Source organism: Cervus canadensis, chromosome 31 (assembly GCF_019320065.1).
Source record: "Cervus canadensis isolate Bull #8, Minnesota chromosome 31, ASM1932006v1, whole genome shotgun sequence".
NCBI classification, from domain to species: Eukaryota; Metazoa; Chordata; class Mammalia; order Artiodactyla; family Cervidae; genus Cervus; species Cervus canadensis.
Window position 1 is genome coordinate 13,971,734 of NC_057416.1, and position 26,185 is coordinate 13,997,918.

The window sequence follows — 26,185 nt, forward strand, 5'->3', positions numbered from 1 at the left end:
GACAAAGTAAATCCATGCAGAACTTGAGTCACAATTAGGAAAATGTGGCCCACAATGGGATGGTCAGATATCATGTGCTCTAAGCACCCAGACTTTCAAAGCCACAGGACCTCACTGCCCAGCAAGCTCCACTCCACCTTAAGAAATATAAGCTTCACTCCAGAAAAAGACCAGCATCTTTTGTTGTCAAGGGCATAGGGGAGAAAAGAAGAGAAACTTGGAGATTTCCATGTTCCTTTTATTTACAGTACAAATGTATTTTGAGCATTTTAGTTTGATCAACATTTTTACCTTAAAGCCCTACTCAACCCCATAAAAAAAAAAATCCCAATGTGTTTAATGCAAGCTCTGAACTGGCCCCAGGGAATTTGTTCTCCCATAAAATGCTGATCATGACAGGTCTGCATCTCAAGTAACATCTGGTTTCCATTTCATGGCTAAGAATGAGCTTAATTTATGGTCAGGCACAGTGAGGGATGTGCATGGAATGTTCTTGCTATTAATATAGAGAATTCTGGCCCAAACAGGGGCTGCCAACAGCAGCTGCTGCCCCACCAACTAAGAAACCAAGGCTTTGTCAAGTTGCCTAGGGATGATGCACCCAGCTTAGAGTTGGGCTCTCCCCTCCCCAAGGCTGGGCCATCCTTCATAATAAAGCAATCACACGTGACGTAGCCTGATCATGCCATAATCTGAGATTAATTTTATTCCTGCTTCCCAACTGGTACCTGTCAGTAGAAAAGTGCTACACAATGAGAAATCAGACTCAATAACATCTATACTCTTCAATTTTCTGATTTAGGTCAAACAAATAATGTACATTTGCATAATTAGAAGTTTTACAAAGTTGAGAATGCCCCCGATGATGTTCACATTAACTGTAATCATTTGCCTTAATGATTCATGCATTTTAAGTTTTCTTTGAAGGCCAATGAGGAAATTAAAATCTCACTTTGGTAAAGTACTAAATGTTGAACTCTGTTTAGAAAGTATATACCAAAAGGACTAGGAAGGTGTAAGAACACACTTATGCAGTCGCTGAAGATACCCGTTCCCCAAAACCATTAAGCACAGGCTCCTACCACAAAAAGCAGACCCTAGAGAACCCCTCCAGAGACACATAATTTGCAAAAGCAAATTATGAAGAAATGTGCAAAGGATACGAGGGAAAGGTATTCATTACATTATTCAATACGTACTTTTTTAAAAGACAAGTTGGAAATAGATCTTTGGTGCTATAGACTGATTGTAACTACCCCTCTCAAAGTCGTATTTAAAGCCCTAACCACCCCGCTCCACATGACTGTATTTGGAGGTAGGGAAGGTCATTCGGGTTCAATGAAGTCATAAGGGTGGGGCCCTGATCCAATCAGGCTGGTGTCCTTGTAAGGACAGGAAGAGTCACCAGAAACCTCTCTCCAGTTCTCCTCGTGCACACAGAGGCCAGGGCAGGCGGGGTGGGGGGTGGTGGGGGGTGGGCATGGAGAGGAGTTGGCCAGCTACAAGCCAGGAAGAGAGTCTTCACCAGAACCAAGCAAATTTGCTGACACCTTGATCATGGCCTTCTAGCCTCCAGTACTGTAAGAAAATACATGTCTATCTTTAAGCCAACCCACCCAATCTGTGCTATTTTGTTACGGCAGCCCACACAGACTAAGACACTTATACAGCAAATTTTAGAAGTATTAGAAATAACTATAAAGTTACTTGATCTAAAGTTCAAGGATTTAATCCTTCTTATAAAGTAGAAGTCAAATTAAGCATAGTAAACAGTAATAATTCAAAAAATGTTCAGTAACATTTAACATTTCCTTGTCCACCTAAAGAAATTAATTCTTTTCCACACACTGAAATAGGAGATAAAATCACAAGAGAGTCAGGTTTTCTCTGTTCTTTCCTAAAAACATTTACAAAGTGAAAGTGAAGTCGCTCAGTCGTGTCCGACTCTTTGTGACCCTGTGGACTGTAGCCCACCAGGCTCCTCCGTCCATGGGATTCTCCAGGCAAGAATATTGGCGTGGGTTGCTATTTCCTTCTCCAAAAACATTTATAAGGCAGTATCCAAATGAAGTTTTACTATATAAAAGATGTAATAAATTCGATCTGTCAATTCACGTTAATGGTCACAGTAGGAGTTGGGGATCAGGTCCATAGTGAAAAACTATTTGAGAGGAAGTGACCTCAGACCCTGTGAAAGCTCAGACCTTGTCTATATTTCAGGTACTGCTTCTAATACAGTCCAGGCCTAACATGATGGTGGGGCCGTGACCACCTTCATTCTTGAGGCCTGATGCCAACCACTGGAAACACGGAAAGATGGCCCTCTCCCAAAAGTTTACCTCTGTCATTTTCACAAACGCTGAACAATCGCTCACTACATTTCGATGGGTGATCATTGCTCCTTTGGGGTTGCCTGGGGACACATATGAGCGAAATAAAGTCAGAAGACAGAAATTCCATCCAAGAATGGCGGATGTGAGAGAAGCCCAGAAACCCCACATCATTAGGGCCCCTGATGCCTCTCATGTGAGGTACACCCGTGAAAGCCAAACGCTGAGTCACACTGAATTTCCTGAGCAACCTGTAATCCTTTAAGTGAAGCTTATTATCTTAACAACTTGTTGACCTAAAACGCATTAATACGTCTTTTGTTACCTGAACGTTAGTGACTAGCCACAGGCGTTAGTTTCTGGAAAAACCCCTGGGTCAATAATGTGTTAAACCATCTTTACTAATATGGGCAAGTCTTAGAGGGTGTGTGTAGCAATAAGAGACGAAAATTCAGGAATTTTATTTCTGGAAACCATGGATACAATTTATCCCAGAAAGAAGGGTGACGTAAGTGTGTGAGGATACTCTCAGATTCTGGGGACGTTGTATCAAGCTACTGGAAGACAGGCTTAAACACTTCTGTCTCTTCTGCATCCAGTCCATCTACAATTCAAGTAAGTCATCCACAAGAGGAAGCAGGAAATATACACTTCTAGGCACCACTTAGAAACAATCTCTTTTCAAAACTGACCTGTAGTTCCACTGGTGAAGCAAATTAGTGCAAGATCTTCAGGTGCTGGAGGCTACAACACACACACAGACCAAAAAAAAAAAGCCAGTACAAATCAGAATAGAATAGAAAACTCTAAGTCGTTATCACCCAATATTTCTACCAGTGTCTGAACTGATTAGACATGGAAGCTGGACAGAGGCTGGGCTGGTTGGACAGGTGCGCTCACCTTGGGCTTCCGTCTGTTGGCTCTTCCCAGGTCCTTAAAAAGAAGAGAAAAAAAAATTGAAATGGAAACATTTAAGTCACGTCAAGTCAGTTCAAGCTGACTTTTCTGTGGGATTGATTCCCTCACAGCCGACACAACGACAGCCCAAATTTCAAATTACATAAACGACAGCAATTTGACCTGAACCCAAATACTTACCCATTGTTTTAAGAATCTGTTTTCTGGTTGTCTTCTCTCTTATATAAAAGTATATATAATAGTATATCGATGGCCTCAGGACTGGCCTTGGAAACAGGACTGAGTCTCTTACCTGCTATTCCAGTTTCCACTGCCATTCCTATCACGGCCTTTAACAAAGCCCAGCTCTTCACAGTAGTCAGAGAACCGCAGCTCCTCTGCGCCCTCCCAGAACCACAACTCGGCACTGAGCCGTGATCACCGGTTCTACAAAACTGACATCTTCAGTCTGGAGAGAGAAACCAGTCTCCGCCAGATTTAAATGCTGACCATTCTGGAAAGGTTCAAACATCTGCAGTTCCCCACGTGGAGGGGAGAAAGGACTGAGGCATCTCTGATCAGGCCACGACAGAAGCTCCGGGACCACCGTCAAATGGCCATGAGGGTTAAGAACGACAGATTCAATTCTGAGGTGTGGCATCTCAAGGAGAATTCTGTTAACACCCAGGGCTCATTCTCATGTTACTGCATGAAGGTGTCTCCACGGCCACCTTAATACCTCTTATTTTTTGAATGAACGATTTATGTTATTTTCCTATTGAACAGCTTGAGTGAGCATAGGAAACGAGCATGCCTAGAATTAAGTGGAAATCAGATGGGTGGGCTCTGGGCTCACCTGAGTAGGAAATGGCAACCCACTCCAGTATTCTTGCCTGGAGAATCCCCATGCATAGAGGACCCTGGCAGGCTATAGTCCATGGGGTCACAAAGAATCAAACACTACTGGGCAACTAACACTTTCACTTCCACTCTGGGCTCAGTGAGTTGCGGCCCAGTATACAATTTTACACCCTATTCACACTTTTAAATTATGTGTATGATTGACCACTAATTAAAAACAGGGACACTGATATTCAACTAGAAGTCAACTAAGAGCTAAAGTAATGATAATTCCACCAATTTCTTCCCAAAATAATCTTTTATCAGATTCAAATTTCCATGCATCTTTAAAAAATTCCTACATAACTTAAGATCTCTAATTCTTTATCACATATAGCAATCAAAAAAAAGACCCCCCCCAAAAAAAAAAATGCCTGTGTATGTGTCTGGGGAGGGGTAGGGGGATGAGGAAAAATGGGAGAAAAAGAAATAACGTTATCTTGAAATGGGATTACAAGTAAAAAGAAAAAAATAGGGAAACACTAGCTGACAAACTAGCTAAAAACACCATTTAACAATTCAGCACACCTATTAGATCTTACAGGTTCCTGTCCTATGCTATTGTTTGTGTGTATGTGTGGCAGAAGCTCTACTAGAACAAATGACAGATTCCCTGTGACTACTACTAAGTTCCCCAGAAAAGGTTTTGTAGATCCTTACTTGGAGCTCAAATTCTCGGTAGAAGGACAACTATAAATAAAATTCAAAAGCCTATTAATAACAGTTCCAGGAAAATATTTATAACATTTTCAGAAAGAGAATGACTTATCTATTGAACCTATTACTTCCCGCGATGTGCATGTAACAGAAGCTTCCTCCTGCCTGCTGTTGTGGATGGAACTTTAACCCAAGAGCAACCGGGGAAACCAGCTTCATCAGCTTCTTGTATTGGCTTGGCCAAAGAGTTCACTCAAGGTTTTCTGTAAGATCTTACAAAAAACCGAAATGAACCTTTTGGCCAACCCAATACGATCTAATGTTGAACAACCATTTTAAACATGGACCCACTCATTTTCCTAGACTGGTTACCTTTACAACTGTGATTAATCTGAATCTTAAAATGAAAATAAATCAAATCAAGCACCTATGCTGGAAATTCACCAGAGGCCTAAAAAAGCAGACTTGGAGAAAGAATAATAAGGCAGATTTCTATGTCTGACTCTGTTTTAGAGACAAATCAGTAAGTAAAAGGCATTAACATTTAAAGAGGACATACAGGCTTAAATCTCCGCTTGAATCTGAAATTCTCATTTCCAGCATTTATTAGCAGGGCTTTTCAGTGCTCTAGAATGACTCTGTGAGCACTGCAACTTGCCAGAGATGACAGCACTTGGGCAGAATGTGATGGATTAACACTGGAAATGGGTGCAGAATTCTTCTTTCCAGGAATGAGACAGATATCTGTTCTCTGTCTTTTACAGGACCGGCGAGAGTTGGGACTTTGTGGTCACACTGGGGAGATACCACATTTGAGCCAAAATGACCTCGGAGGAACCGTATGGGGAAGCGGGCAGGGCAGGGTGACTCACCTCCAAGGCCTTCATGCTGATGATCTCCACCCCACACTTCTTGCCTCGTTCCAGCAGATCACTGCCGTAGGAGTCCATGAGAACAACAGTTTTAAGGCATGGTATTAATTTATTTTCTACACCTTCTAGTAGGAGGTTGGCCTTCTCTGGCTTGTCCACAAAAACCAGAGAGAGTTCGGCTGGAAGTAAAGAGACACAGTGAGGAACCAGCTCTGGGATATTAAAAGCTTGACTAACATCTGAGATCAGGTTTAAGAACTACCTTCTTTGAATAGGAGGGTAAGTGTATATTTAAATGAAAAATCCATATCCCATCACGTCATCATTAAATGTAGCTGCTGTATCTACCCAATAACTAGGGGAACATACTCCCAAAGGCCGCAGACATACCTTTGTTGATGATGTAGGTGATGGCTTCAGTTCCAAGGGTGTCGTAGAGGGGAACGATCACCATCGAGTAAGCAAAGCATCCCTGTTCAATGATCACCCACTGAAGAAAAAGTAGATGTCAGGGTAAGAATATAAGAGGTCACCATGGAAGCCCTCCAGGAAAAACAAGACTCTAGAGACTCAACGTGGAAACACTGGATGTACCAAAACTAACATCTGTGTATCTACTACCATGCGTCAGGCACTGGAGGGATTCCTAATGAGCAAAACACTTGCCCAGTTCTTACTAAAAAAAAAAAAGTGCAATCTGCTTAAAGATTTGGGGCAAATAGGTAAAAGGAGAATGAACAACACAATAAGGTGATGAGCTCAGAGGTGAGAGAGCCCACAGTGGGCCTCCTTGGTGGCAGAGGTAACCAGGCTTGCCCTTGGCAAGAACAGCATGATTTTGACAGTGGGAGAGAAAGGCAAGGGACTCCAGGAAAGGGACTGTGAGGTCCAAGCAGGGAGGAGGGATGTCAGTGAGCCCTGAGGCTGGCAGAGATGGCCCAGTAGGGCTGTGGGGACTGGCTAGGCTCGACAGAGGGCTGGAGCCAGCCTGAGGTCACAGAGGAGCCTGGATCTATGAACTAGGCAAGACACTGCCTCTGGGGCTCCTCCATCAAACAGAGACTGGAGGTCCGAGGAAGAGCAATCTGGCCACGGTGTGCAGTAAGGCCCGGGACTGTGGGAAGAGGGACATGCCATCTACCAGGAGAACTGTCCATGGAAGTCTCTCCAGGAAAGTGAGGAAGGAAAGAAGTGACACGGGTCTCTGGTTATCTTCCTCTAAACCCATCAGTCACACAGCAACTGACCCACCTACAAGGCAGACGCAGCAAAGTCACTCTCTCCCTTATAACCTCAGTGGTGCCCATCACCTGCAGAACACACAGCATGGATAAGGGCGCAGGGCCATGGGAAGCACAACCTACTCACGCTCACTTGGCCTGGAGCTGTTTTCTCTCTCTTCCTGCCACTCCACCCGTCACCACAATGAAATGATTCATCTCCCAACAGACACACTGCTCCAGGCAAACATGTTCCTGACATTCCCTTGGCCTCCCCACCCTTACAGCCATCAAGATTCCACTTGGGATGCCACCTCCAGGAAGTCCTCCTTGACTGAGCTCCCATAATCCTTCTACTTTGTGTCCACACAACACATTAAGAGAAAATGTGGGTTTATGGGGCTGTCTTCAAGGTACCTCATGAAGAAGATCCACTGTGGTATTTTGGTGCCTGGCAGTGTCTGGCAATATAGTAGGTTCTCAATAAACATCTGGTGAACTAACTGATAAATATAAGAAGAAGCCCACTCTGTCCATGAAGTAAGGAATATATGTCCTAGTCATAGATTCATGACTAATGATATTCCACTGAAACAAAAATTTTGGATGTGTTCATTCAAATGGGCTTCACTTTAAATGAAAGAAATGAAATTCCATGAGCCTAATTGTGGCCCAGCTGTGGAACATGCTGTTCCTCCTTTAACTGTACACAAAACGCTGAGAAACCATTGTAAACTATAAAAGAGTTGCACGTTAAACCAGCATGTCTTTGGATCCAAGCAGGTCTAAGAGTCAGTGTAGCTTCTTCAGGTCCAGTGCTTGAATTTTTCTGTGCCACCTCTGCCACTAATTTGTTTATTCACAGTGCAGGCAATAACTCCAGGGGGCTTCTCATTTCAATGTACTTTAATACAGTGGTTTACAGAAGACCACGCACAGGCTTGGACGGCCAAACAACAGTCCGCCTGTCTAAATCACACCCAGCTACTGCTGAAGCTCCTTCCCCATGCCCCCTGAGATTCTAAACTTTGCAACCTGAGCAGGGGGAAAGCCTAGACCTTTCAGAAAGAAAAGGTGTGAGTTTGCTACTGACAAAAACGTACTCAAGTTTCTCTGTCATTGATTAATGCTATTATTCTAACCACAGAGGCAGTCCTTAAAGCGGGAAGACATTTTTGTTAGTTATTTGTTTTTATTTGTTTGTCTTTGTATAGCAAAGACTTTCTTTGGCAGTTTCTGTGTGGGGACCTGGTTTTCTTAAAAAAAAAAATTTTTCCCCCCTACCTAAAGGCTAAGAAGGACCTGGTTTGGGTTTTCATACATGTAACTCTCTAAGGTACAACACAGAGGTATGTTAGTGGCGATCAGACCACAGAATCTGGTCTGAAGCAAAGGCAGGTGTGAACCCTAACTGACTCTTGTATCGGGGATTCTCTGAGCTCTGCTGGCTCCGCGCCTAACGGTTAATACCTCAGGTCTGTTCTGAGCGAAGATGCCGATGAACTGGTCTGGGGCTGCCTTGAAGCCCTTGTGGAGCAGTGCTGAGCCCACACACTCTGACATGTCTTCAACCTACAACGGAGGAGGAAAAAAAATCAGGAACAGCATCAGGTCCAACTCAAGGAATACAGCTTTCCGTGACAGCTGAGCCTAATATCTTTGCCAAGAAGCAGTTCTGCCCAGAGAGAAAGAACAGGGGTAGACAGGTATCCCTTTAGTTACAAATTTTTGTAAAGTTCAGGGTTTGACTTCCCAGAACTCGTGGTGAGGGGAATGATCAAAGAGTTCCCTCTGCGAAGCAAATGAATCTCACGCCAATAGCTGCCAGGTCACACACGACCCATGTCAGAGTTCCTATTTTATACTTTAGTTTTATAAAAGCGATCCAGGGACACAGAATTTTGTGCCTGTGTTTATAAAGAGCAACGAAGAAGCTGAAGCTTGTCCTTTGTTATAAACAAAGAAACGACAAATTTGGGGGAGGCCTTTGAAAAATAAGGACGAGCTCTAACCATTAGGCTCCACAACTCTATTCTTGAGAGAATTAGTTCTTAGGAAATAATCCAGTCCTAAAGGGAGGTTTGAAAAGACTTTAGGTACAAATACATATATTGCAAAATTATGTAAAGTCATAAAAGTTTAAGGGAAAAAAAGACCAATGGCTGGATGATCAAGTAGATGATGGTAAATCTAACAAAATGCTCTACAGCTAGTAAACACTACAATTATGAAAACCATATCAAACTTAAGAGTGTCTGTTACAATTTTAAGATAAATGAACAGAAAATGTACACTATTAATTACAACTAAGTAAAAACAGGCAAGACTATCTACCTACCCCAATTTCCCATCCTCTCCTCATTCCTATTCCAAGTGTACTTAAAAAAAATTTTTTTTTTCTTTAATGTTAATTTGGAATTCTTTATTCTCGGTCGGTAAATTATCATGAGCACTTTAAACCCACACCCACGCCTGCAGAGAACAGAACCACGCCTGATGCTGCTCCAGAAGCCTGTTGGTTTGGGCACATGGTGCCACCCCTGCTCTGCCAATGGCAGTAACAGTGACAGCAAGGATGACATTAACATGCTTATTCTCCCATACCCCAGGGGCTGCTTCACAACTCCTGCTTGTTTGTAAGGGCTGGGAACCTGTGAGTGTTTGGATGGTCTGCAGAGCTTACTGGGTTCCATGCACACACTTGGGGTCTCTAGAAAGGCGACCCAGACCTTTCTTTGAAAAGCTTTACAGGGATTCCTAACCCCCAAAGCTCAGAATCATTGGGCTAGGGGGGAAAATCATTTAAATACACAAATCCAAAGTCAGCTTCAGTCTACTTTTTTATCTTCACTGGTCTTTGTCTGAAATGTACAAAACACCTTCTGAAACCCCAGGGATTTTCAACCTGCCTCAAACATCCTGCTGGCAGCGGACCTGTTTTCCCTCTGGCAGTCAACATATAACAGAAGCTATATAGGAACATATTACTGTAAGTAAGGGTAGTGCAAAGCCCAGGGGTTCGGTTTTCTCTTTTTTGGTAGTCCAAGCACCTGCCTTAAGCTTTGACAGCTGATGGCATCCACTTCTAAGGCTGATACAGCACCAGCCACAAAAAAGATAAGGAGCCAGGTCCCCTCCTGAACGAGCTTCCTTTGTTTTAGAGATCGTGGTTGATGCAGATAACTGCCCATTTGGGCCACTTGTTTTTTCTTTTTCCTGTGCTTTAAGTTACTGCTCTTGTGCTTTAAATTCATCAATGAGTGAGCCCAGGCCCCACAGGAGAATATTGACCCCGATAAAGCAAAACCCCGGGGGCCGTGAACACTCTCCCCCACTACCGGGGACCTCACTTGTGAGGTCCAGGTGTGCTGTGTAATTTCCAAGTCTTGTAGTAAGAAAGTTTTATTTTTTCCAAGTTTCTTATACTTATTGCTGAAGGGTGTCTTGCAATCATCTTATGAACTACAAGGGCTGGCCCAGCCACAATACTGATTATTGACAGGCTGAGACCCGCACAAACAGTAACATGACAAGAAGATGATGTAATCCAGAAGCAAAGGCAGATTCTGTGGGGCCTGAAGACCATTGTGCAATGTTAAATCTCCAGCAAACATGAACTGCTTTTACACCACTTGCAAAAATGATGGATCTGAAAACTACTATTTCTATGGAAAACTACTATTTGGCTCTGTTACGGGAAAATAAAAACAGCAGTCTTTCTGCTCACCAGACCTACAGCTCATGATTCCTACAAGCAAGGAACGCGAAGCTGTCTGTCTTGTCTGTCTCTCTTTATCTCTGCCTCTATCTCTCTTGCCTTTTGCATTTCATTGATCCTCAGATGTGGGAGGACCAGGAAGCATTTTCCCACAGGCTAGTTTTGCAGATCCTAACAACAACCCACTTCACACACCCCCACCCCTTCCCAGGACACATCAACTACCTGGAGCCCAGCCACAGAAGGGGGATTGGTCCTCTGCATCCTGCGCCTACTCCAGGGACCCCTCTAGACAGCTGTGCTGGAAGCACAAGGCAACAAAGTGGATGCTCCTATTGGCTCCCGTGTGTCTCGGGGTGCTGCCTTGAACTGGGGAGAGTCAGGAGCAACTAGACTTGTAATCACGATACAAACAAAAAAAAGGAGCAAGCCTTCCTGCTCTGCTACCTGCAAACTACTATGTACACAGTTAAAAGCCATGGATCTGCTGGGACCAGAGTAACAGGAGTGAAACAGCCCAGATCCCAGCCACCTCTGTGCTTGTTCGGTTACACAGGTGTCATCTCTGAACATCTCTGCTGCTCTCCATGCTGCCCTCGGGTTAAAGGTCACCCCAGGATCAGTACGATGCTTTGGAGACTCCTTACAACAGATGGCGTGGGCCTCCCTCCTGGCCCTGGTTCAGCTGTGACCGGGGGTGAGTCCAAGCCCTGCCTGGGGCCCATCTTCTCTCATCTATAAAACGAGAGGGCTCCTCTACACTGAGGCATCTAAATTTGTCCAGCATCGCTCAAGACAGAAAGGAGTAATCTTATCCTCCCGTGGGGTCTGGGAGAAGAGTCATCTGCTTCAAGCACATTTCTAGCACTTTATTTATTTGTTTGGCTGCACTGCACGGCTTCTGTGATCTTAGTTTCTTGACCAGGGATTGAACCTGGGCCCTTGGCAGTAAGAGCTTGGAGCCCTAACCTCTGGACTGCCAGAGAATCCTCTAGCATTTTATTTTAAAATTTATACTGTACTCCACAACACACCCACAGTAGTTCTAAGATAAACTACTTTGAATCACCTGTTCAGTTACTGATCTAGTGTTCCCCAAATCTGTGTGTTTAACATCTCGGGATGCTGCACATCTGTTCTAAAGCCCTGAGCCAGGTCGGCATCCACACTCCGTAGAAACCTAACACCTCAACCTTCAGAGGCTCCAAGAACTGCCGTGTTCCCGCCCTATGGCTCACATGAGGCGGCCACAGAGCTGGAAAACTCACCTGTTTGTATGAAAGCCATTCATAGGGTTGGTCTGGTTTCCGAGAGCCTAAACATGGGCCATTATCTAAATGAAGAAAACAAATGAAAGAATAAACGATGGGCTAAACGTGCCTAAATTATTCCTAGGTTCTCCTTTGTATCCTTCATTCCACAAACTGGTCCTCAGGTGTGAAACAATGAATTCAGATCGGACGCATTTTCCCCCTGGGTTTGGGTCTGAGTTTTGCTTCTTTATTTCTATTTTGTTTCTCACATGGGGCAGGAGGGAGATGGGCTGGAGGGTGGGCAGCTGCCAGGTACCCGGGGTCTCTGGTGCCACCGTCAGAGATGGTGCCATCACCATCAGTGATGGCACTCTCGTGAGCTGATCTCCCCCAAGTGTCTCTGATAGAACCCCGCTTCCTTGGGTATCAATGTTTATTTCTCAAAATACAGGTCTCCAGGTTAAGCAAGCTTGAGAAATGTTGGATCAGGCCCAGTTAGATAGGTCTCTTTATGCAGGAAATGTCAGAGCCTGTACGGAGCTAATGGATGTGTGACTCTCCATGAAACACGCCGTATGTGACTTCAGAAGGGCCTTGACCATGGACCACACCTGATGGGACCTGTGTGCTGGGGGACTCGCTCTGCAGAAGTTACAGGAGGAGACAGGGAGCTGGGAGCCAGACTGCTTGGGAGAGAGTTGTGAGCAAATATGGCTTCTTGAAGAAAGACCCCTCTGTCGAAAGGAAAACCTGAAGCACTAGTTGCACAGGTTCAGGCCGATGCTTACTGGACACCTGTATGCCCCTCTGGAAACCTTCGTATAACGTTCTGACGTCATCATAGAAATACACCAGGGGCTCGTCACTGTCCAGGAGCGTGGATCTCCGGGCACCATCACTGCCCTGGGAAAAGACAGACAGACAGAAAGTCAGAAGAAAGCATTACAAAGAAAATGTCTACCATGCGTGCCCTCAGTCCCCTCCATAGCCTGGTAGGGGTGAGCCGGCTTCAGAGAAGCAAGGCCAGGCCCATGTCCATCCAGGAAGAAAGAAAGATAGTGCTAAGTCGTGTCCGACTCTTGTCGGAACTGTAGCCTGCCAGGCTCCTCTGTCCATGGGATTCTCCAGGCAAGAATACTGGAGTGGGTTGCCATTCCCTTCTCCAGGGGAATCTTCCTGACCCAGGAATTGAACCGAGGTCTCCCACATTGCAGGCAGATGCTTTACTGACTAAGCTACACAGGAAGCCCATCCAGGACCCCTGGGAAAAGGAAGTGACGGAGGGAAAGGAAAAGGGGCTCAAAGGGGCTCACAGACATATAAGCAATGGTCTTGTCAGATGAGGCTGAGGAGTCTGAGGACTGGAAACCAAACCCCTGGACACAACTGTGATGATTCTCAAACCACAGCCACTGGCAGATAAAGGACTGATTCTGTCCGGTCTTGGGGAAATGACACACCGTTCAGTTTTACTTCCATCACCTTATCTATATTCTTTTGGAGATCATGTCTACTGTTTTTCCTCTTTGCCAACTACCCTATAATCTGTTATGAACTTCAGTTTCCCATGTAGCATCTACTAGTTACCATCATCAGCTATAAAATGTACGGATGTGCACAGACTCCTCATCCCTACATGACCGGAGGGACTCACAGAGTACAGGCTGAGCAGAGGAGCACCGAGGAAGCTGGAATGGAGAGAAAGGAGAAGCTTGGAATCTACAGGGCACTGGCTGGCCCCAGAGCCGAAGTCCTCGGAGGATGGTCAGGGGAACACCTGGGCCTCGTGGAGAAAGCAGTTAGCAAGCTCTTCACCAGATCTACTGAGTTGGAAGCTCTGGGGGTGTGATCCAGCAGTCCACCTTTCAGCCAGCCCTTCAGGGATCCGGTGTACCACTTGGATGCATTATGGTCCCCAATTAAGCCTTCCCTGGTGACTCCGTGGTAAAGAATCTGCCTGCTAATGCAGGAGACGTGGGGGACCCAGGTTCAATCCCTGGGTTGGAAAGATTCCCTGGAGAAGGAAATGGCAACCCACTCCAATATTCCTGCCTGGGAAATCCCATGGACAGAGGAGCCTTGGCGTGCTATACTGCCCACAGGGGTGGCAAAGAGTTGGATACGGCTGAGTGACTGAATAACAACCACTTCCCAGTAGGGAAGTGGTGGAGATCAGGGTAATTCCTAGAAGGAAATCTACAAGGAGGCCGAGCAGCATGCAGAAGGGGATGGAGACAGACCAGCTGACGTGGGCCTGACGAGGGCAGGGCAAGTCTGATGCTGGAGGCAGGAAGCGCTGATGACTGGGATTTGGCAGGTTACTAGAAGCACAAGAGGAGCGAGTCAGAGGCCTGCAAGAACAGCAGTTCCATTCTATCCAAAATCACACACGAGGACTTCGGGGTAGGTTTGAGAGAGGAGATTAAGTTTGCGTGCTTAGTCGTTCAGTTGTTTGTGTCTCACTCCTTGCGACCCTTTGGACTGCGGCCCACCAGGCTCCTCTGTCCGTGGGATTTTTCAGGCAAGAATACTGGAATGGGTTGCCATTTCCTTCTCCTCCTCCAGGGAATCTTTCCAACCCAGGGGTTGAACCTGTGTCTCCTGTGTCTTCTGCACTGGAGGAGGATTCTTTACCCGCTGAGCCATTCAGAAAACCCAAAACAGATTAAGTTTAGCTTTGAATATATGCAGATCCTATCTCTTCAAGACAGCAGGTCAATTCTCCAGTTCCTACTTGGAGAATCACTGCTCTTGAGTATCATTTTATAACAACTTTTGCTAAATAACTCTGGTTACACTACCATTCTGGTGACACAAGAACTTCAGGACTTTGAAGGTAAAGTCTTCAGGACTGTTTGGTAAAACAGTCAAATCAAAGTTAAAGAAGTTAATCACATCCCAAGTACAGCCATCCTCTTCACAAAGCAACCCGAGGACAAGATATTTACTACTATTCTAATTAGAAATTAGAATAAGTAGCAAAAGTTTGGAGATGAAGCAGTAAATGAATTCTATGCCAAAAAGGTATTGGTGAAACACTGGGTGACAGGTCACATTATCAATTAACTGTAAGGCATACTCTGTAATTTCAGGAAAAGGGGTGAATGAAATGGGAGTGGGGGAGACCAAGCAATAAAGTCTGTGTTTTGAAAACTGTTGCTCTGTGATGATCAGTTCAGTTCAGTCGCTCAGTTGAATCAGACTCTTTGCGACCCCATGGACTGCAAGATGCCAGGCTTCCCTGTTCATCACCAACTCCCGGAGTTTACCCAAACCCATGTCCATTGAGTCAGAGATGCCATCCAACCATCTCATCCTCTATCGTCCCCTTCTCCTCCTGCCTTCAATCTTTCCCAGCATCAGGGTATTTTCAGATGAGTCAGTTCTTCACATCAGGTGGCCAAAGTATTGGAGTTTCAGCTTCAACATCAATCCTTCCAATGAACACTCAGGACTGATCTCCTTTAGGATGGACTGGTGGTGATGATGATCACACGTGCCCATAAGAAATAATTTTTGATGCGCGTATGCCACCATTCTTCTTGAATTAAAGTCCTGTCCATAAACACTGAGCACTGGCAACCTTGGTGACGCCTGCAAAGGTGTGGGCTTGCAGAGCTACAACAGCGGGGGCTCAAACGTCTGTGTGTGCTACAAAATTGAGCCATTTCAAGGGCAGGGCATTTAACTACTGGGTTATCCAAGTACACGCAGCTATTTCTAGGAACTCCTACTTAAATGAAGAAATACTTCAAATCCGGCCCTTTTGGACTTCTGACATATCCTACAGGTCTGGTGTGGAGGTGTGGGTTTTAGCTGTGCTCAAGAAATAGGGAGAGGGATGCAGACATATGTGATGTGCAGGAAATCACCAGTAAGACTGAGTCATGGAGGACTATTGGTCTTTTATTTCCTCTTTAATGTGGTTCTACAGTTTTCCCAGTTTAAAAAAAAAAAACCAGGACCGTGTGAGTCAGTGTGTAGTGACCACACTACTGTGAAATCAGCGGTCATGAGGCTATTTGGCTATACAAGCAAAGGTTCCTCTAGAGGTCAGTCTCCCCACGTGGCTGGGTTAGGAAATAAAAGTTCAAGTTCCCCTCGAGGGCAGTAAGGACAGGACCACAGTGAACCATCTGTGAATCACTGGTTCCCAGGACTAGAACTCTGGCCAGTATTTGAGGAAAAGGAACACCTTGATAGGGAGAGTCATTTTGTGTCACTTCCTTATTTAAATGCAAAAGCAGATGATTACATCCTTGAGAATTTCTCCAGGATAGAAAGGCCTCAGCTTTATAAATTGTGGTCCCATTTATCTCGATCTAGAAAACAGACAACTACAGACGCTAAGAGTCAACCACCCACTATGTTACTACTATCGTTTATCCCCTCTAAGGAGAGGGATGGGGGAGGGTTGACAGTGGGGGTGGGGGGGAGGGAAAGGAAGAGACAGCAGAGAGGGGGCAGGGAGAGCCGATAACTGCTAAAGAGACAGCTGAGCTTAAATGTCTCATTCATCTCTAGGGAGAAAAGCAGCAGGTGGAACCATGGTCCTGGGGGGGAAAATGACTTTTTTCTCCCCCGCCCCCGCCCCAACCATGTAGTTTCCCATGCATCTTACCTACCCAGGCCGCCATCACCTACTACCTTTGATGAACAGGCACAAAGGGGCTTTTCCAATCCAGGGACCTAGACGCCCTCTGGCCGTCGGTTCTCCCCTCTAGTAACATGGGATCTCTGACAGAACAAACTAGGTCTTTATTCAAGACCAGCCAACGGGTGATGCTCCCAACCAGATCTTTCAGGACAATGAACAGGGAGTTTTAAAAGTATTAATAGCTAGACTCCTCCACTATGCTAACATAAATGCAACCACGTAACTACGAACCCTCAGGTTCACTACCGATGAACCAGCTCCACCACTGAACCAGCCATCTTCCCGAGGTCCTCCACACCCAGTGAGTGAAGAAGGGGCAGAAGCACCAATTACAAAGGGGGCTAGGTATTGACATGTGAGCACAGGAGAGATGGAAGCAAGGGAGTATTCACTTTGCAGATGAGAAAACAGACAGACAGACGGTGCGGAGGCCTCCCTGTCTCAGCCCCACGTCTAAAATGCAGTGGAGCAAGCTTCAGACCAGGCTGAGGGAGTTGCCCACACACAGTCCGCCTCCATCTTGGAGGAATCAGGGCCGGAGCCCGGGGGGCCGACTGGGGGTCTGGTTCTCCATCACTCTCCTCTAACCCTCAGAAGGCGCTTCCTTGTCCACCCTCCCTCCCAAGCTCGCTCTCCAGTTTCTAGCTTCCTGAGTCCACCCCCCCCCGTCCCCATGGGAGGACCTGCCCGGGGGGTGAGAGAGGCTGGCTGGGTTACTGAGCAAACCAGTTCTGTGCCACCAAACGCAGGGCAAGCTCCTCACCAGGGCAAACCAGCCAATCCCTCAAGGGAAAAATAGCTACCTCCCACCTCTGTGGATGGGGATAGAGTTGAGTCACAAATTCAAATTCCCTGCCTGTAGCATCTCCGAGTGCCTGCCACTTGGAATGTTCAAGGCACTAGCTCACAGTCTGAAGGAAACACGTCTGTTCCCTTACTTGCTTGGCCTTTTAGATGCTGCCATCAAGGCAGGGTTTTTGCCAAGAGCCTCACAAAGGCCTATCTCTGCCATTTTTTTTTCACTCAACGGGAGTGGACCCCGCTTATGGGGGAGGCTATTTTTAAACTTCAATAAACATTACAGCACACATTTCCATCATGTATGTGTACACGTGATTCCTGCTTCACGAAGCCCGTGAGCATCGTCTGTACAAAATCAAATTGTGTCTTTGGGCTTGTTTTATCATATGTATTTCCAGACAATAACTTGAGCCTTTCTTCCTGGCTGAAGGGAAGCTGGAAATTAAAAAGAAAAAAATTTTTTCTGATGTAATCACCTTTCTTTCTTTGAATTCCTAAAGGCAGCTCCTTAATACTCCAGAGGCCTATTGTTGGTACAAAGATGAGCCCCTCTGCCTTCAGTTCTGTGGGACCTCCGCCCCTCCCCCTCACAGCTCATCCCATCCAGACACTGCGGCCCCCTGACCAACTCAGGTGCTTCCATGCCTCCTTCAAATCACAGGCCACTCTCCAGCGAGCACACAAGTCTAACCACACTAGAAACTAGTTAGGTTTCCACTAAATAGTTTAGTTAAGAAGTGCTAGTTAGCAAGGTTTTTCATAGTTGTTAGTAAGAAGCCCACTAAGTTTTAGAAACGATGCTGAGATTAACTACAGTTTATATAAAAACACTCCCAGAAAAACATTTCTCATCAAATCCACTCCCTCCCAGCCGTCTCTTCATCCCACTCTCTGTGCCCCAACTGCTAGGACAGCTGGCGGAAAATACACTCAGATGTTGTGATGTTTCCTGAAAACTTGCATGAAAATTCTCTGAAAACCACAGCAGCAAAGTCGCGAGGGATGAAGCTGAAGGCTATATCTCTGTCCGCTCTTCACCTGACCACGCGCACAGCCACACAGCAGAAGGCAAGAACCAGCTGAGGGGTAAAAGGACTAGAGCCTGCAGTCACAGAAGGCAAGGACACAGGTTGACCCAATGACTCCTGACAGATACAAAGCCAGAGCCTCAAACCAAGAGATTCTTCCAAAGTCTCACACACCCTGCTAGCCGGCTTCCCGGAGGTGAGAACGATGCTCACATTCATGTTCATATTTACTGAACAAATGACCGCAGGGACGAGACTGCCCCAGTTCTCCCTCCCTCCCTCCCAGGCGAGGACCTGGCTCACACTCGTCAGGCTAATAATGCCCCTCGCAGATGGCCCTGCCAGTCCTCCACGAGCCCACGGGGCTGGTGTCAGTGGAGTGAGTGATCCCACCATCTGGCCGCACCTGCCCTTCCTGGACAGCCTTCCCCCTGCAGCTTCCCCGAAGGCTGGCCCCGACTCGGCCGCCTCCCATCCTGTCCAACTCAACAACTGCTCAAGCCCCCTCCGCTCCGGTCCAGAAGGCATCGCCATTCTTGATGTGCTTTTTTTCAGCTTTGTTAAGGTATAAATGACATGGTGGTGGTTTATTCACTACTTGTATCCAGCTCTTTGCAACCCCAGGGATTATAGCCCACCAGGCTCCTCTGTCCATGGAACTCTCCGGGCAAGAATACTGGAGTGGTTTGCCATTACTGGAGAAGCTCCTTCTCCAGGTGATCTTCCCGACCCAGGGATCGAACCTGCATCGTTGCAGGCAGATTCTTTACCAATTGAGGCACCAGGGAGTTCAGTAATTGACACATTTACCATTTAAAAATCTTTTAAATGTAGGGACACCTCAGTTCTACTCTCTCAGCAAATTTCAATTATGGGATGCAGTGTTATCAGCTTCACGTCGTCATACGTTAGATCCTCAGACCTTACTCCTCTGACAGCTGACAGCGGGTACCCTTTCCCCCACCTCTCCCTGTGTCCTCCACCACCACCCTCAAGCCCCGACAACCACATTCTCCTCCCTGGTTCTAGGAGTTCAACTCTTTCCTTCTTTTTTTGGCACTGGCATCACCCCTTTGTCTCCGTAAGTCCAGAGTGAGAACTTCATAAAAACTTTTAAACAGTGCTGTCTTCTTGTGCAGAAACTGCTTCGCCAGTTCGCAAGTGGGTCTTTTCACCCATGCCTGTGTGTCAACAGTGTGATTCTACGGGCCACGGGGGAAATCCTACTCGGCGACAGTCTCACAGGTACCTGTACACACAGACTTGGAGTGCCATCCCCGGTCACAGCGGCCCCGGCCTGAGGTTTGTCTGGATAACCCACGGCATCCAGAAGGCCTCAGTGGATGGGAACTTTTGAATTTTAAAGCCTTGTGATTTACTGAGTGTGGCTTCCAGGGGAGCTGGTGTGTTCCATTTAGGTGGCTTCCTTCAAGTTCTTCTCCAACGAAGAACTGTGGTTCTAGGTTTATGGCATGAAAATAAGTCACTTGTGTGACTCTTGGGAAGGACCTCTCCACGGCGGTCCTCTCCACGGCGGTCCTCCCTGCTGGGCTGCCCAGTCCGCAAGGGCAGCAGCCTCTACCTCCTGTGTCCTGCACGCCCCATGCACTTGCTGAATGAATGCCAGTGAATGCCAGCCTCATGCCTACTCTCTGTGAGCAGGGAGAACCGAATCCAGAGGATCACAGCCTCCATACTCGACTTTCAGCAGCACAGGGTTCAAATGCTAAGGCAAGTTCCTCACCATGCAAACCCCAACATGTGAATGCTTAAATCTCAACCTTTCACGTGAAAGGGTCACCCAGCCAACGAGTGACCTGGATATCATGAGGTCATCTGGAGTGACGTCATCCAACAGGGAGACAAGATGAGTTATGCCCAGTGAACTTGTTCTGCCTATTAGAAGAGATGAACCCACACTAAGCCAAGGCCTTGTAACAAGTTTAAACAGTGGCTCTTAAGTTATTACCAGAGGTACATATCTATTTTTGGCCACATTCTGTGGCTTGCTGGATCTTAGTTCCCCATCCAGGGACTGAACCCAAGGCCCCTGCAGTGGAAACATGGAGTCCTAACCACTGGACTGCTAGGGAAGTCTCCCTTGAGGTACATTTTTAAAACAAGCTCTGATATTCTTCAAATGAAGCCTTTAAAAGGCTAAGGACTGGAAGGTATAAAAAAGTTTTTACTTGCTACGATTTATTCCCTTCTCTAATATCTAAGGACAAAACAAAACAGGTAAGTTGGGCTTTCGTTTCACTGTATTACAATCTCCTGGCAGGCCTCAAAAAACTTCCTGACTTCATTTAAGAAGATAGCCATCTCAATGCCTATAGGACATTGCAGGAATTCACAGACTGGTTCTGCTACCTCCTCCCGCAATGGCAATGGTTCTCATCAATACTTTGCAATGGGTTTGTTGCCTAACCCCCTTAAACGTTGGCCCACAACCCCGTCAGCAACAAGTTCTGCTCTGACCTGGCTCAGGGAAGGCAGAAGTTACCAGGACCCACTTGGACTGCTGCTGTCCAGGTTCTGCCAGTCTTCTGTCCCTCCCCCAGTCCTCACCTCCACCCTGTCCTTGATAGTTTCTGATCCTACATCCAACTTGGGTGGGGGACCCTGGACTCCATTTCTTACCTGACCTGCCCCTTTTCCACCTTCCATTTCTGCCACTACCTTTGCCTGCAAATCCATTTTCAGAAGAGTCTGCTCCCGGGTTCAGAAGGTCTAGCCACTGGCTCATCAGATTTATCTACACGAACCCAAAGCTTCCTTATTTACCCAGCTTTATCCTCTCTGCACCCACCCTCCCACCCCCGAACAAAGAATCCTAGTTCAAATACATAACTTTCAACCACTGTTAGGAGGCAGCATAACAGAGTTTCAGACCTTCCTCTTACTATGTGGTATAATTTCACCTGGGTGGGATCCTGTTGTTCTCTCATCTCTAGAATGCGAGGGTTCAAAGAGAAGAGCTTTAGGGAAAAAAGAAACTCAACATTTCCTGAACACTTCTCTTGGGCTCAGTTGGATGCCGCCTGTATCTACGCAGCCTCTCAGCATGGTGGGAGGGAAGGCCTGGTCATTTCTATTCTCCAGATGGGGAATCTGAAGGTCAGGCTGGGTGAGCGTGCCCAAGACTACCTGGCCCCAGCAGAGCAGACTGGGTGAGCCTCAGCCACATCCCCCTGCTTCTCTGGTCCTTTCCGGCTCCGACACACTCTCCTGTGCCCTGGAACGGCAACCACCACAGCCTGGGCCCTGACCAGTCCCCCTGGGTTTCTGGTCACTCGAGAAAATACTGTTTTCACGAGGGGGACACGGAGACCTCAATTTAAGAGAAGACGTTTGTGGCTGTTGTTTTAGTCACTAAGTTGTGTCTGGCTTTTGCAACCCCAGGGACTATAGCCACCCAGGCACCTCTGTCTGTGGGATTTCCCAGGCAAGAACACTGGAGTGGGTTTGCCATTTCCTCCTCCAGCGTATCTTTCCCACCCAGGGATCGAACCCAAGTCTCCTGCATTGGCAGGCAGATTCTTTACCACTGAGCCACCTGGGAAGCCCAGAGAACAGGTTGAAACCAGTTAAAACCAGAAAACTCGCTCATCACTTGAGTGTGATTAAAAAATAATAATAATAATAATAAAACAGATATACACAGAAAAATGTGCTTCTATGCTCTGTTCAAAGTTATGGGGAACAGCACAGAAACCTGTGGAAGAGTTCTTCCTGGACTCACACTGTTGCAGCTGGGGGCTGCTCCCCAGACAGGAAACAGCTCTCTAAACAGGGTCCTGATCAAACCAGGCTCCAAAATTTAAGAGAGACTTTTGGGATTCTGTGGCCAACTCCAGCTTCTCTGCCCCATTCTGCAGCTCGTATCTGCATCCTCTTTCTGGCACAGGTCTGTAGCATGGGTGCTAACATCTGCTTTATTATCCTGATTTGTAAAAGGAAATTTTAGAAATTTTAACTTATCCAGAACTCCTGTGCTGCTGCTTAAAAAAAAAAAAAAAAGTGTAACTGGGAAACAGCCAGTGTGGATAATGATAAGATGCAGCCAAACTCAAAAAGGCAGATTCTTCTCATGTTAATAGCCACGTGAAGTTTACAGAAAGAGGAGGGTGAGAAAACTGTTCATGTGAAATGGGAGGGGGTCTGAGAGTGGGGCTGTGCAAATGGTGCTTACTTGACTTCAATGTAGGAACAAAGCAAGGAGACTTTAATCTGGTGATCAGCCCCTATGACAGTCTAAGATAGACAGGCTCTGGACTAATACTTAATGAATTAAGCTCCTATTGCTGCCATGGAAGCCCATAAGACAATGCTAGCAATGTAAAAGCATCTATAATTATTAAGTATCATAACTCCCAAGCTAATCTTAAGTTCAATATTTTAAGTTCTTTTTTAGAAATGCAAAGCAAATTTTGTACCTCTTCCCAAGACCTACAAGTTCTGAAAATCAGAGCTAAATCTACTATTCCTATAAAGAGAAAAATCAGGAAGACCATATACCAAGTAGCAGAATTAAAGATTTTAATTTTCTTTCTGTTCATCTGAAGTTTTAAATTGTTCTATAAAGAAGATGTATGATTATTTTAAAAAGGCTCATTGACGTTACACTAAGCTGGAACTTAAAAAAACACATTGCCTCTCCAATTTCTCATACAATAAGAATTTGGCTTTTTTCACTCTTTACAGTTACTGCTAAATTATAAATATCTTAAAGTTGCACTTGCCAAGGACTGTTTTCATAGCGATGGCAATGCTTCTATGAGACACCAGGTCCTCTGCCAGAAGAGAAGAGATGCCAGAAACTTCACACATAGTAGGAAAAATTAAATTCTTCTCACGATTGGTATACGACTAGCTGTTGTGAAATACCAAGTTCATCTTCTAACTAGAAATGAAGTACAAAGTCAACTTGCCTCAGCAGTAGTTCACTCTATTTTTACATTTTGGCATGAATTAGACTGATATCGTCTATATATTTTAAGAGTTTCACGTTAATGAATCCAAGAGACAGTCTGAAATTAAACAAAGAAGTGAAACCCTTTAAATAGCAGAAAGGTATTAGTCAGGCACAGGTTTATTTGGAAGGACACACTCTCCCCCTCATGGCCAACAGCCTGGGTTGGGGGGTGGGGGGTGACCTTTCACCACATAGCTAAAAGTAAATGAGGTGATTCTGTCTTTCACAATGTTCTTCTTTTGCAAGTCATAAGTCATGAAAATGAAATCTGACTTGGGGAGAAGAAAGCAGGAAACGTCAAAGCAGAGAGCAGGTGAAGAGTCAAAGCATCTGTGACCAGCAGGCTGCTTCATCTTTGCTGCTGAGCTTTTAAGAGATGTGCAAGGAGGGGAAGGTAGAGCGGTCACACGTAGAAAAGAATCCTTCTGGAAGGACCTTTAGACTGCCCACTCATCCCACCCAGGAAGCCCTAATTATGGAACATCACTCACCACCTAGATTTTTATAACAATGAGAACATGACCTTTCGTTCGCCCAAGTTAAACAGCAAGCACGGTACTGAACTCAACCTCTTGAATGTCCTTGTTTTTTCTCACCCATCCTAAATTCTGTGGCTCCATTATTCCTCAAGGCTCCTAGACTGGCCTCATTCTATCACTAGTAGGAATGCCCGAGTCCCTTTCAACCTCTGCATGATGTTCTCCAAGTATCAGACAACCACAGGTGAAATCCTTCTTTCTCTAACGACTGGCAACCCTCTTCTTGGCTGAGGGAGGGGACTCTGTGCCTGCCTTCTCCCGTCTCAGGGCCCTCTGGGCAAAGCACACCGCCTAGCGCTGGGCAGGAGCCCCGTGCAGCTTGGGATGAGCCTCTGCTCTGCGTGACGTGGGCAGACACCTAACCAGCACCCTCTGTCCTGTATTTTGACCTCTTCCTCTCATCGCAGCTGAAGTTCTGTCTGGGGAGCACATTTCAGTTTACAAAGTGCCCTGGTGAACAAATATTTGCTTGGAATTGTGATCCTGCTGGATGTCACCATGATGGGGTCTAGAAACAGGGGAGGGAGGCAGGAAAGCTGGGGGCGGCCAGGTCCCACTCACCGGCACCTCCACTGACTGCATGGCCAGGTCGCATGGCGGCTTCAGGGCCCGTGGCCGCGTGGCGTACCAGAAGGTGGTGAGCGCCGCGAACGCGCCGAAGCCCATGAGCGTGTTGGTTGGAAGGGTGCGCACGTACTGCCGGAAGTCAACCAGCTCTGGCAGCCGAAAGTATCGGAACAGCTCGTGGGCTTGCATCGTCCTGGGTTGGCAGCGTCCTAAGCCACAGTCTGTGGGAGAGAAAAAGGTCATGTTCATTCCAGGGAGGAGGGATGCTGTTCCAAAGTCCCCAAGGCCGATGACCATCAACTGGATAGTTGGTGCATCGATGGGGGCAGTAGAGCCATGGGCTGATGGCTCAGGCCTCCTTCTCCTGGCTGTCAAATCTCACTTTTCTAAAAGCACTTTAGGAATTCATTTTACTTCTGTCGGCTTGCGTAAAGTTCTCATTATCCACATTCAAAAGATTTAGCCACTCAGAATTCTTGCTGTAAAATGTTAATATAAGGGGCATGAGTTACCATTTTCTTATCTTACATTCTCTCCCTGTTCTCTTCCACCTGATCAAACACACTCAACTCTCAATATCAAGGCAGATGGGGAGAAGGACAGAGAGGCAGACACAAGCCCAAACCACCCGAGGGCCATCAGTTTTCTCACAAAACGCAGCACAAGCTCCCCAGCTGGTGAAACAGGTCACTCTGGGTTTTGGGGCATGTGTGGAGTGTCTCTCACCTTCCCCACACTCTTTGTAGCATAAAAGCAGCCATGTGGATGCAGGGGAACCTGGAGTCAGCTATCCTGATAAGACAGTGTCTTTTATATTCCTCAAGCTATTACAGCTAAATAATAAAAGGGTGTGCATAAGTATCTAGAGATATTCATTCAGCAAATATCTAGAGAGATTACACAATAGTCTTTGAAAGAAAGTGTAAAACAGTATTTAAGATCCCAGATTCTAGAGCCAAATCCTGCCTCCCCGGTTCATTCGCTGAATAACTGGGGACAAATCACTCCCCTCTCTGTCCTCAGTCTCTTCATCGGTAAAAACAGCACCTATCTCATAGGGCTTTTATAAGTACTAAATGATTCACATAAAGAACTTAGAATGGTGCAAGGCACCACAATGTGTTCAATTAAGCTGGGCATTATTATTATTTCCTCTACTAATATTGTATATTTGTCCTGCATGAGGAACAATAAGAGATACAGTAATAAAAATTGACACTTATCTACAAGGAGTTTACATGCAAAATTAAGAAGCCAAAACACACAGAAGAAAATCAAATGAACAGCCACACACACACACACACACATATATATAGAAAAGCCTCTAATTGAATATTATAGACAATTTATAAACATATAATGATATAAAAAAATTAATGTGCAGTACAGAGAAGAAATAATAATTCTAATTAAAAAATGATTGATGAGTAACTACTCTCAAGTATGTTTGGCATACATATGGCAAGAAATCCTAGTAAACTATCTGAAAGACTTTTCTCAAAAAACTCCCCCGTAATGTAGTAAGTGGTAACCTTTATCATAAATTCAGATAGTATGTTTGAGCTCCTTACTACATGTGCTTTTAAATAGCTAGGTCCCAAGACTGAAAATAGTTTCCTTCCCCCCCCCCCAGATACAGATATCCTCTTCAAATTTAAATCTATATTATTGTATAAATAGCTTTACAGAGTTGCAGAATATCAAGAGCTTTCACTGGCCATCAGGACTTCTAGAAGGCAAGGTCACATCCAGCCTTGTGTTCCCACAGCCC

The 26,185-nt window shown here is 45.8% G+C and overlaps 1 protein-coding gene across 7 annotated transcripts in view; it reads right to left on the reverse strand.

Moving 5' to 3' along the window:
- The window catches only part of ACSL1 (acyl-CoA synthetase long chain family member 1), a 64,197-nt gene that overhangs the window by 14,457 nt on the left and 23,555 nt on the right, over nucleotides 1–26,185 (reverse strand). For all 7 annotated transcript variants that reach the window (XM_043454117.1, XM_043454113.1, XM_043454120.1 and 4 more), the window contains exons 2-10: nucleotides 24,409–24,635; nucleotides 12,636–12,750; nucleotides 11,863–11,927; nucleotides 8,347–8,448; nucleotides 6,047–6,146; nucleotides 5,657–5,835; nucleotides 3,231–3,263; nucleotides 3,023–3,074; nucleotides 2,340–2,413 (exon numbers count right to left, since the gene is read on the reverse strand). In XM_043454117.1, the coding sequence (XP_043310052.1) occupies nucleotides 2,340–2,413; nucleotides 3,023–3,074; nucleotides 3,231–3,263; nucleotides 5,657–5,835; nucleotides 6,047–6,146; nucleotides 8,347–8,448; nucleotides 11,863–11,927; nucleotides 12,636–12,750; nucleotides 24,409–24,603 (915 nt within the window). In that variant the 5' untranslated portion in view covers nucleotides 24,604–24,635. The remainder of the gene's footprint in view (nucleotides 1–2,339; nucleotides 2,414–3,022; nucleotides 3,075–3,230; nucleotides 3,264–5,656; nucleotides 5,836–6,046; nucleotides 6,147–8,346; nucleotides 8,449–11,862; nucleotides 11,928–12,635; nucleotides 12,751–24,408; nucleotides 24,636–26,185) is intronic.